Here is a 12722-nt window from a genome sequence, read left to right as displayed (position 1 = left end):
GTGTTCTATTCGCCATATACGTTTAGAGATTGGATCTTGTATCTCATTAGTATTCATGGACATGCTACACATGGAACAATGTCCACATTTATAGTGTCCAATGGTTACGGGCTTGGGTTTAATGTGGGATTTTATATCAGATCTTATGAGGCATTGTCTGACATTTCGTATCCATCTAAAGCCAATTAGTGGAGGGTTGGAGCATCCTGGTAAATCACTCACAATATGCCAATGTTTGTACACTATTTCTTTAATTCCTGGCCTGCCCACCCTAGTAGAGGGAGGGGGAAAGGGAGGAGTGGCGTGCAAAGGAAGGGGAGGGTGGGAGGGGAGTGAGTGAGGGGCAGCATGCAAGGCAAGGGAAGGAGTGAGGAGTGGCATGCAAGGGAGGGGAGGGAGGGGCCCTGGCATCTGGACATGGTCCACCCACCCTAGCGGAGGGAGGGGGAGAGGAGTGAGGGGGGTGGCATGCAAGGTAGGGGGAGGGAGGGGTAGCATGCAAGGGAGGGGAGGGAGGGGCCCCGGCATCTGGACATGGCCCACCCACCCTAGTAGAGAGAGGGGGAGAGGAGGTAGGGGGAGAGGTGGCATGCAAGGGAAGGGGATGCCAACCCTTCCTCCCCTGCATGCAACCGCTTGCATATCACCCCTCCCTCCCCTTCCCTTGCCCCATCTGGACATTTCATGCCCTCTACTTTGTTTATTAAATCTGATGTGTCCTTAATATATGATGGAATGTTTTTGACTATAGGTTGCAAAAAACTATCAACATAAATCGCAAGCGGCTCAAAAATGGAGGCCGTCGCAGACACTATAGGTCTGCCTGGTGGGGGGGATCCCGATTTATGAATTTTAGGCAGTGTATAAAACCCAGGTATCCTAGGGAATTTTTTAATTAAATAGTTGGCTATCTTTTCAGAGATCCAGCCCATGGAATTAGCTTCATTAATGGCTATTTTAATTAAAGAAGCTATATGTTCTGTTGGGTCCTGATGTACTTTAATGTAATAAGTCTCATCATTCAACTGTCTATTTATCTCTGCTACATAATCTGTCCCATTCTGTATAATGATTGTGCCTCCCTTGTCTGCTTCTTTAATTATAATAGACAGCTCGTTAGTTAACCATGCTTACCTGTCAGTTAACCAGTTACTTACAAACCATGCTTACCTGTCTACTACTGCTGGGAGCAGCAGGAGAAACAAGGGTGTGGAATAGTGTCTGACATCAGAAGTGAGGTTGCATTTTGGAGACTCTGTAGGAATCCTCCAGTTCTCTATGGTCAGATGCAGCCACACCCCAAGCCTGGCAATCCTGTGCTAAGGACTGTAAGGAGTTGGGGCTGGCTGTGGGACACTGCCCTTTTTGCCCTAAGGGATTAACCTCCACTGCATGTGCTCAGTCTATATGGGCTGTAGCCCAAACATGACTTACATAGAGTTGCAAACCTCCAGATAGCCTGAAGGTTTCCCAGAATTATAACTGATCTCTGGGACTGCAGAGATTAGTTTCCACAGAAAAAAATGACTGCCTTGAAGGATGGACAGTATGGCATCATTATACCACACTGAGGTCTGTCCCCCCTTTCCCAGGCTACATCTGTCCCCCCTTTCCCAGACTACATCCCCAAATCTCCAGAAATTCCCCAGCCTCTATTTGGTAGCCCTGCGTACAAAATGGCATACAGCTGGTGAACTCCATGGGAAATTTAAAATGGTGCAATATGTATGTGTGTGTGCATATGTATATGTGTGCACACTCAAGAGGTAAGAAGAGGGAAAGGCAGAGAGAAGTTAGGCTCTCCTAAATGCTTGGCAAAAGCTTGTATCGATTGATGTGCAATGAGAAACATAAACAGACAGTGCACTTTAGTTTGTGAAATATCTTGTGAAATACCTATTGCTTTCATACTTACATGTCCTAGTACCCAAAGGCTGGCTGCACAACATCTTGCTCACATAAAACCCCTAGTGGGGAACACAAGTTTGACTTAGGGCAGGGGTGTTGAACTAGTTTGTTACGCAGGCTGGATATGACTTAATTATGACTTGGTCTGACTGAGTCTTGTGAGGTGGGTGGCTGCCTCGGCTGGTGAGCCCCCACCAGGCTCACCAGCCTAGATCAGCACTGGAGGGGGAAGGTGGCTGTCTCAGTTGAAAGGCCCACAGCAGGCTCATTAGCCCAGACTGGCACTAGGGGAGATGACCAGCATTGTGGTGGGTGGCTACCTGAGCAGTTGAACCTGTAGCAGATTTACTAGCCCAGATTGATACTGGGGGAGGTGGTTGGCACTGGAGGGGAGGTGGCTGCCTCAGTTGGTGAGCCCACTGCAGTCTTGCCAGCTCAGATTGGCCTGGAAAGGTGGTTCACCAGGTCAAATGGAGAGTGAGGGGAATGTCTGCCTGCCCTTGTGAGCCCACAAAAGAAGCACTGAGTGAGGTGGTCAGCACCAGCGGGGAGGGGTGGCTGTTTCAGCTGGCAAGCCCACAGCAGGTTTACCACTGGGCGAGGTGGCTGGCACTGGAGGGGCCCAGAGTAGGTTTGCCAGCTCAGGTTGGCACATGTGTGGTTGCTTACCAGGCCTGATCAAGAGCAAGGGGGTTGCCTCAGCTGATGTGGGCCTGATAGGCCCTCTCAAGGGGCCAGATACAGCCCGCAAACTGCATGTTTGATATCCCTGACTCTAGTGTAAGCAGAAATTCTGCAGCAGATTCAACCCAAAGTGGGGTATTTGTCACAAGACTATATATAACTGATGCTCTGTTGGCAAGCATCTGCAGGAACAACATTCTTCATTGACAGCTGAGTGCTTGAAAATTAGTCCATCACACACCATCTGTTTCTGAGCAGTCAATCCTGTAAGTAGGAACACTTGTGTGTGGCTTTTCCTATAGATGGTGTGATCCATTATTTTTTTCCTGTCCTCGCAAGCAGAAGAATAGGGCCGAGAGACTAAGTCAGAATCTGCTGGCACACTTCAAGCAAGGCATCCTAACCCCAAAGGTATGGCAATCGGTCTTTGAAAAAGTAATCAAGGCCAGTGAAGGTTGAATGTTAATACCAACAACCCTTGGCACCTCCCTTTCTCTGGCAGCATTTTAAAAATGCTTCCCAGGAGGAATGGCAGAAAAAAGACCTTGATGTGAATGTAACAGGTACCCAAGAGTGTCTCTAGAAGGAGCAAGTAGAACTAATATATGCAACCCTTCTTCAGGGACAAGGAATTACACACACTCTCTCTTTTCAATTACTCAAAAATTATTCCCTCATGATAGAACAGCAGAGCATCGACTATGGTTCCACTGTCACTAATTTAGTGAGTTCTACATGCTTGTTAAACCATGATGGACAACCATTTATCTGAATCACAATTTGATCGCAAATATGAACAGCACTCTTGAATGCTCAAGAAACACTTTTTCATTGAAATTGTTCCAAACTCTGTTTTGACTGTGAATGATTTTTATATATGATTTTGGTATCCCGCAACTGGCTCTTTCTCTTCCCCATCTGCGATTTGCCAAGTATACTTCACAGGGGGGAAAATTAACTTACAAAAGAGGAACTTTCCTTGACTGGCTCTAGCTTGCTATATGGTGAGCTTGGGTAAGGGAAGAGTAGCAAAACTGCATTGCTTCTCTCTGCAGTGCTCTAGCAATGGCCATTTTCCTGTCCGGCTCCTAAGCTGAAAGTGATTCAAGTTAATCAAATGTGCTAAACTGGATCACAAGCGTTGACACTGCCATTGGGAACTGTAATACAATTGTGCTGTGAGCCTGAAACAATACTAAAAATGTCATAGACTGATGAATGGCACTGGCTCCACAGGTCCAAAGGCAGTATAAACACTTAAAATGTAGGTGATTATAAATGATATATGATCTGTCCATGAGGACCTTCACTCAAGGAAACTAGAGACAAATGTATTATCATATTAACAAATGCTGAATGTTGCCAACTGTTCTAAGGCAAAACTCTTCAGTTTTTGAAATCAAACAATCTCTAATTCATTGATGAAAGTCATTGTAGTAGTTTCACAATGCAGCGGCATTGGGTCGTTTCCTTGGGACAAGCATGCATAGTTCTAAAAACAATAAAGCTTGGGTGTAAATGTTCCAAGAATCACTACCCAAATCAACTTAGATCGATACATGAATAAAATCACATTGGACTTAAAAAAACTATCAGCCTCACACTCTTTTTTATTTGGCATTTGCTTTCATCAGTTATATATACATATTTAAAATCTGTACACAGTAAAAAATAAACAATGGTTTTATAAGTTACACAGTTAAACCACTAAACTTCTCTTTGAGTTAAACAATTTTTAAAAATAGCTCCAACTGCGTATCCCCTCCTCCATCCAAATATAGCAAAGTCCATCTGTATACTCACAGTAGGCTTGGTAAAAAAAATCTCCATACAGCGTAAGAGTACAAAAATAATGTACAGTTTACAAAAGCTGTGCAAAGCCAGCAAAGTTCAGTCAAAAATCAAAGAGATGGCCCATATCCCTGTATCCTCATTACAGCATCAGCAGACACAAAATAGAGGATGGCCAAAGGCTGGGGATGCATGTTGGCATGGTGTCAAGAGAGATCAATAAATTAACATAAAACATTCAAATTTAGAGTCATGGCAGTGCCAGAAATAATGTGAGACCCTGTTTCCTATTTGTATTCTGCTATAGGCTGTGAGTGGCAAGACACTGACATTCAGCAGCCTAGTGGATGTTATATAGAAGCCACTCTCAAAAGGATGGTTTACTGGAATATCTCTGTGTCCTTTGGAGAAAATGAATCATCCTGAAGTTCACTTGTTCTCCACTGTGACTGAATCACTAACTGAATCAGTTTTCTAACAAGCAGGTTTTCAAACTAAAGTTTTTTTAAAAAATTGGCCTTAAAGTCTATAACTTCCATTGGAAAAGTGCAAGGAGGACGGCTTGTGAGCAATAACCATAGGAAGTTCTGAATGGTAACGTTTTCTAATCAGGGTAAAGAAGTGGATACTAGATTACCAGTGTATTGCATATGTGAACCACGTAGACTTGCAGGCTGACACCACCTCTTCAATTAAATAGCTCTTAGATTATTTACATCTTTGCAAAGTCTTGGAATAGCAAGAAAAGATGTCTCTATGAGACTGTGATCTCTTCTTCTTCCTCTTCCTCCCCCTCTTCCTCCTCCTCCTCTTCTGAGTCTGAGAAGTCTGATGGTTTGTGGGGGCTGCAGGAATGAGTTGGAGAGGGAAGCATCTGGGAATCCAGCCTCTCTCTCAGGTGTGGATGATCTGTAGCCTGGTGGTGATAGGTTAAGGTATGCCTGGGGCTGGCTGGGCAAAGGTGGGATACTGTTTCCTCCTCCTCCTCCTCCCCAGAACCTTTCTTTCCTACATCACTGAGGTCTGGGTGAGGATTAAACTTGGTGGGTAAGGTTTGTTCCCGGCAGCCACCAGAGGAAAGCAGCTCTCTTTCTTTGGAGTTCCTCCACTTCATTCTTCTATTTTGGAACCAGATCTTCACCTAGAATTTTCAAAAATATGCCAGTGTGGTTGTTATTCATTGCATTCGCAAATGGTTCTGTCCAGAATCTCTGCTACATTTCCACAAGCTATAGATCCATTAGATTCCCATTCTACCACAAAACTTACTGGGTGAACTTAGGCCAGCCTCTCTCAGTCTAATCTACTGCCCAGCTTTGTTGTGAAAATAAAAGGTAGGAAAGTAGAACTGCTTCTTCTGCCTTGAACTCGTTGAAAGAAGAGCAGGATAAAATGTTACAGATAGTTTTCAACAGTCATCTTGGAGACTGGGTCCCTTCCCTCCATTCTTCTTCCTGTCATGCCTTCCTTCCAGAATTGCTTTTTTAAAATTCCAGATCACACCCTTGGAAAGCCCATCTTACAATGGCACCCTCCCCCCTTTGCTGATACTTCTCCAAGCAATAAGTAGTTCTCTACTTGGGATGTTCTGACACTGTTAGTAAATATCTCTTCTCTGCTCTCTGAAGTTAAAAGATTATATTTATTGGAAAAGGTAAAAGTAGTCCCTTGTGCAAACACTGGGTCATTACTAACCAATGGGGTGACTTCACATTATTACATTTACTAGGCAGACTAGGCTTACAGTTTGCCATTGCCTTCCTCAGTCATCTATACTTTGCGTCCAGCATGCTAGGTATTTATTGGCTCAATTTGTTTCTTTCTTTAGGTGTAGTCTCATATTAAAAGCCCTAACAATTCAGATTTATTAGCTGTGATAAAAATAAGTAACAATACAAAACTTGGCTGACCTTTCCGTTGGTGTAGTTCTTGCCTACAGTAGTGAGCATTTCTGAAATTATGTTTGTCAGCTGAAACTAAACTTAAAAATCCCACCAGATAAACTGTTGCGCAGCCAAAGAAAGTGACACTGAGTTGGATTTCCATTCACATGCATGTGCTCTTTGGTTGGAAGCAAGACGAATCTTCAAGGAACTGCCCAATTCTCCTCGACTTGCTGTTTGCAACTCACTTCACAACTCATTTCAACCAAAGTGCTTGGATTAAGCACACTTCAGGTTGCACTAACCAACATCTGTACTGTTTTTAATGTTCTAAGTGATTCACATAGATATCAGAATCCTTATAACAAACCTGTTAGTGTAGCCCTATTACTGCTATTCTGATATGGCTCATACGGACAGCTCGGGATGACAGGCAGTGGCTTGCCTGAGGTTATATTGTAAGTGCACGACTGGCTTTAAGCTACCCTAACTGTTACCTGAAAACTGCATTTTACTAGCATATCATCTATGTGCATACAGAGGGTGATGAGATTTGCCAATAAGCCCCCCTAAGAACATTCAATATGACAAATTTATGCAACCTACATTATATATCCTGAGCATGCAACGGCTCTATCTACAAGCCAGGAACCTTACAAAAAATAGTATCCCACTGCATATAATTAGTTTTTGCATAGGGATCTATCTGACAAGAGATCACAGAAGAATTGGCAGATCATGGACAGTTTGTAGAGTATCCTTGAACTCATCCTTATTATGAGAGAAGCTGGCTAGAGAAGAGCACTTCTTTCATGTTCATTTTGCTCATAAGTTCTCCTTTCCCAGATTCATCTGATCTGGTCACATTGCTCCATACTGCAATCTATACAACGAACTACTGTAATGAGCTCTTGATGGGGTTGCCCTTATAGACAATTCTGACGCTTCAATTAGTGCACAACAAGCCTTTTCAAAGGGGCAAGCCACTTTAAACGTATCATCCCTCCAACTATGCATGAAGATGAGGGAGCATTAAAAAGCTTTCAAGGTGCTACAACTATCTGTGTTGTGTCATCTTTGAAGCCCATCATGGGAAGGCTGTACAGCAATCTTGTACAGCTGTTTACCGAGCAGAATTCCATTTTCATCATAGGGTGAGTTGTAGTGCTGTGACAAATGGGAAGATCTACAAGGCAAGGAGCTATCTATGAAGAGTCACAAAGAGTCAGTGTGATGAAATCTAAAGCTGATGCTATATGGCCTTTTACAGTGCAATTCCTCAGCACAGTTATACCCACCTAAGGCCATGGATGTCAGTAGCTTTAGAAGTATCTGACTCTGCTTATGATTGTGCTGTTAGTGATGCACACAGGTGAATGCATGAACCTGCCTTATATTAAACCAGACCATTGGTTCATCAAGGTCAGCACTGTCTACTCAGGCAAGCAATGGCCCTCCAAGGGTCTCAGGCAAAAGTATTTCATGCCACCTACTACATGATCCTTTCCCCCCTTAACTGAGGATTGAACCCGAGACCTTTTGCATCCAAACAACTGTTGTACCCCTGAGTTGTACCACTGAGTTGTACCATTGAGCTATGACTCCTGAGCTTCATAGTTCCTACCATTGGACCAGATGACCCTTGAGATCCTTTCGTTCTATGTTTCTGTGTTAACAAACAAAATCCATTGAACTCAAAAACAGCAGGATTTTCTTCATGTTAAATGCATGTAAAACTGAGGAAAGTAATCTTTCACCGGCAGAAGGCTGCAATCCTGTGTTCCATTCAGTCCTAAGAATGGTCTCTTGTGTATATTTCTGAACTCAATGGGCCTTCCTTGTAGAGGTGGTCCAGATGATATCTCTATTTGGAAATGTTTCAGCAAAACCAATGGAAATTGTTTTCAGGTCAATGTGGTCAAAAGAGGACACCAATTCTATTGGCTTCAATGCAACCAGCCTGCTTTAAATCTCACTATTCTGACTTAACTGGGTTGTGGTCAAGGACATGCTTGTTCGCTCAGCTGGGCATCTGACCAACTGTCTTTGTTGCCTCCAGGAAGTAAAGGGCAAATATCCACTCAAACTTCCTTCCACCCTGATCCATATTATCTGTGACTGATTACAAGGATGATTAGTTACCTGAGAGTCTTTCAAGCCCAGTTTGGCAGCCAGCTTCTTCCTGTCTGGTTTACTGATATATTTCTGTTTTTGAAACATTTTCTCCAGAGCTTTGCGCTGCACATCTGAGAAGACTGCCCTGCGGAGCATTCCTCTGCGTGGCTTCCCTCGGGCAGCCAAAGGCCAAGAAAATGTGCCAGGGATGGGCACCACGGAAGAGGCTGTAAAAAAGAAAGAATAGGCACTGTTGACTGAATCAGTCCAGGAGGGGGGAGGCCCTTGAGCCATGAGTGTTCAGCTTCCAAAGGATGTGATCCATCCCCCATTGAAGTCAGAGGCGAATCACCCTTTGATTTAAAAGCCTTGGGTTTTTCCCCTCCCTCCTCTTTTTCTTTCTGTACACTTTCTGTCTCAGACCAGCACCTATAAACCTGAAGTGATAAAAGGGAATTTACGCTTAACTTAACTATTCTTTTCAGCCAATGATAACTAGATTAGATTTAGTTACATCATAGTTGGACTGTTTTGTTGCCATGTTCAAAGATCATGAAAAGAAAAGGCCAGGGAGACTAAGATATAATAATAACAATAATAACAAACCTTTATCTCATTCAACTATTTGATTTTTCAGAAGGATTTTTTTTTGCATAGCAGGCACTTTATTATGTCCCAGATGAAAATGAGGGACTTTTCTGATTTGAACAAAAAGTCTCTTTTAGATGCAAGTTTTGATCAATCAGCATTCATCTTTTTTTATATAAATCTTTCCTCCCACCGCCTTTCCTTACAGAACTTGCAGAATTTACTCTAAGACATGAAAAAGTAACAGCTAATTAGCACACTGACCGGTTCCCAATGGAATTGGTATGATAAAAAGGGCAGAATTTTGCCTTTAAGGCAGAAAGAAAAACTCCCAAAGAGAAACAGAGATTCTAATGAAGCGTGAATAGTAATTGTGTAGTAATGAACTAACAGAAAAAGACTGAGGACAAGCAGCTAAAGCCATATATTATTGGAACAAAAGAGATTTACACTTTCAAACTAAACACAACTGCATGCCAGGCTTCTGGGGAAGAATACTGATGACACAGTCTTCTCTTTCCCCAAATCATTTTCATTAAATGGACATGAAAAGCTATATATAAGGCTCAAGTTGTTTTTGTTGGGCCATTCAAACGCTGGAGAAAGGAAGCAAATTCCATTATCAGGAGACTGAATGGAGAGACTCTTGGCTTTTGGAACAGATTGTTGATGGAGTTATTTTTTAAAAGTTAGTTTTAACTTTACAGCTACAGAATTAAGAGCTGGAGTTACTTTTATGATGCATTTCTGATTATTTGGATGTTTGTTTTTTATAACATTCTTATATAGTCCATTGAACACCAGAAGAAGACTAGTATAATTTTGTGATGTAAAAAAACCCAAGAACAGTTCCATAGTTGCAAATGTGTCGGCATAAAAACACTAAGTTAATGACACAGCATGTCTTCAGGAAGAAAAAATAAACAATTGAGATTTCATAATGTAAGAAAAAGAAATGCCTACCAAGAGGACCTTTGTATTTTTCTTTCTGTATAGGGTCCAGAGGTGTTCAGGTGGGGCTTCCAATGGCCTCTCTTTCAAATATACACCTGCTCAGCTGTAACATCAGGTGCTCTCAATCACACAATTGGGTGTCAACAATATTGCACTTTGATGGTACAGGGCAGATGGTTTGGATTAATAGAGTAATGTTAAGTAGCAGGACACCTGGCAGCAAAAGGGTTACCAGGCATGAGTCTGTACTGTTCTGGGCTATGATTCTGAGAGGCTGCCAAACCTACCTGCTTCTTTGCCTTTCTCCAAGGGGCAGCCAAATTTTCTAAAGGCAAAAAATCTGGAGAGGAGGAGGTTGGCCCCGGCCACACAGAAGTCCCCAAACAAGGGAGCACACCATGTGGTCTTGTGAAAACGTTGGTAGAGCGAATGACCCTTAATGGGAAATTAGTCTATGGCTGGTAAATGTCTATCAGCGGCAAGGCCGAGCCCGGGCCCGGTCTGTGTGTGGCTGCCCGGAGGGAGCTGACCAAATTGGTCATGGTGCTGAAACTTTTGTTGGCGACCAGGAGCCGAGCGCCGCGACCCTGTGGGAAAACCGCCGCCCAGAAGAGGAGGCCGGCAGCGCCTCTGTCAAAAAGGCCCCGTCTCACATTGGGACCATGACAATCCCGGCTAATTTGTAGAGCAAGGGAGGGAGAAAATCGGGAACCAACATGTCAGGCAAGTCACCGCTTGTGCTAAATAGGGCATCAAATTGGCGCGACTGATTCGTGAATGTTGTAGCCCGTCCAACCTCTGAACTGGAGGATCACTCCCCTCCCTGCGCTGGACCGCGAGATATAAATCGCTTTTTTAAAAACTGCCTACAGCAGTTCAGGAGCAGCGCGGGGCGGCGGCTGGGCGGCCGAGGGGAGGGGAGGGGGGGATAAAAGAAGGGCTCGGGGAAAGCTCCATCGACCTACCTGGGAAGTAAGAAGACCTGAGAAAAGGCTGGAAGGTTCCTTCGAAGTAGGGGAAAGAGAAGGTCTTGGGAGGGACATTCTGGAGCAATGCGTGGGGAGTCTCTGGGGAAAGAAAAGGCATATTAGAGAGGAGTGCATGGCCCCAAGATCGTCTGAAATAGGAAGCAGAACCACCCCGGTCAAAAAGGGGGGGGGGAGAGCAGAGAGAAAATGCCAATCATTCTCTGCAAAGTCAAGTTTGCTAACTCTTGGTGGCAGTGCCCGGGAGCAGAAGAAGAGGCAGACAATCCAAGCCTGTAGGCAGCCCACCACCTGCACCGGGATATTAACTCTTATCACTCTGACCTAAAAAAGGCCAGCGCACCTGGAGTGTGCCCCAATGCCACAACTTCCTCCGAAGCCCCTCTGGGTGTGATATAAGACCAGTTCTGCCCAACAACGCTCCACCATTTCTTCTCCCCCCTCCCCCAAACCCCCGTTGCCGAGGACCTTTGCAGTGCTGCTCTGGGGAAGACTTGTGGGCTAAGGAGGACTTTCATTTCACGACCCCGCCCCCCACCCTCCGCTCAGACTCCCCTGGAGCGCTGCTTCTCCGGAAGAGGCAAGCGTGGAGGACCAGCTTACCTGTCCTGGGCGTAGATGACAGAATGGCGTTGACCCCAAACTTCAGGAAAGTGGCGTCGTTACTGGCAGAGGCGGAGGTCTGCGAGGAGCAGCCCCGCCTAGCCCCGGAAGGGGTGGAAGGAGGGACCATCTCGGCGCCCCCCGCGTCAGTCCCTCCGGTGCTGGTCCCGGAGACGGGCGGAGACATGCTGGGCGGAGGGGCGTTGCTTCGGGGCAGGTAACCGGCCGGGCTGGTGATCCGAATGAGGTCTTCCACCAAGAAGCTGGAGTGGCTGGAAAAAGCGGACTGCAGCGAGCGAGGCAAGGTGAGAGTGGGAGTGGGACGCAGGAGACTCGGATACACCGTGGGAGGAGCGATCAGGCTGGGGAACATCATGACAGAGGCGAAGAGCCCGAGCCCAGGCGCCTCCCGAAGTTTCCAAGGACCAACCTCGCCTTGGGGTGGCTTTGATCCCCCTCAAAAGAGATATGAATAGATAGATCGCGTTAGTTGCCCCCGCCCTCCCTGCGCCGCTTTTCCGCACGGCCACCGCCTCGAAAGGTCTCCCTGGCGAGTCTGGCCGGGCTCTCCTGACCGGGCCTCCTGCCGGATGGGTTTTATATGGGCCGGCGGCGCTCAAGCGCTTTGCGAAGTGACAGCTCGCACAATGGGGGTCTCCCACTTGAGTTTCATTCACCGCCAGCCCGGGGCTCTGCGATTGGTCCCGGGGTGCAATTGATGATTGGATTAGACTTCATCAGCCAGCGTCGCACAATGGGCCGCCACAAAGGCTGTGTGGTCATCAATTTTGCATATTGACCGCCTCTTTTGGAAAGACGTCGCTCCAAAGGCTCCCAGCAGGGTTTTTGTTCCGTCGCAACCCGCAGAACACGCACCCGGCTAATTAAATGCCCATCTTTTTAAAAAGTTTCTGATGACATCTCGTCTCCTGCGTCCGGGGGGGGGGGGGGGGGGGGGGGGGGCGGTAAAGGAGATGGAATTGAAAGGAAAGCCCTAAATTTATTTGCTCCCCCCCCCCCCTTTGTGTTTCTGGAAATCAATCAATAAATATCCATAAACTTATCTAGGCGCAACTACAAATGAGGGAACGTGGAATTAAAAGTTTTATGTGGATCAAAAGGGGGGTTGATGTGGGATGCTGTGATGGACTGAGTGGGTATCTAGGGTCTTGGGGTTTTTCCCTCCTTTACACAGAGGCTGGGGAAGACC

At 45.5% G+C, this 12722-nt stretch overlaps 1 protein-coding gene across 1 annotated transcript; it reads right to left on the bottom strand.

Annotated features, from left to right (window-relative positions):
* Positions 1–4179: 4179 nt before the first annotated feature.
* On the bottom strand, positions 4180–12090 carry DBX1 (developing brain homeobox 1). The gene is made up of 4 exons (XM_048483377.1): positions 11513–12090; positions 10889–10990; positions 8409–8608; positions 4180–5524 (listed from the first exon to the last, which is right to left on the bottom strand). Exons 1-4 carry the CDS (start codon positions 11886–11888, stop codon positions 5138–5140), a joined length of 1065 nt encoding a protein of 354 aa, XP_048339334.1. The 5' UTR covers positions 11889–12090; the 3' UTR covers positions 4180–5137.
* Between the last annotated feature and the right edge of the window lie 632 nt (positions 12091–12722).

Source organism: Sphaerodactylus townsendi, linkage group LG02 (genome assembly GCF_021028975.2).
Source record: "Sphaerodactylus townsendi isolate TG3544 linkage group LG02, MPM_Stown_v2.3, whole genome shotgun sequence".
Taxonomy (NCBI): domain Eukaryota; kingdom Metazoa; phylum Chordata; class Lepidosauria; order Squamata; family Sphaerodactylidae; genus Sphaerodactylus; species Sphaerodactylus townsendi.
This window is presented reverse-complemented; position numbering and strand designations above follow the sequence as displayed.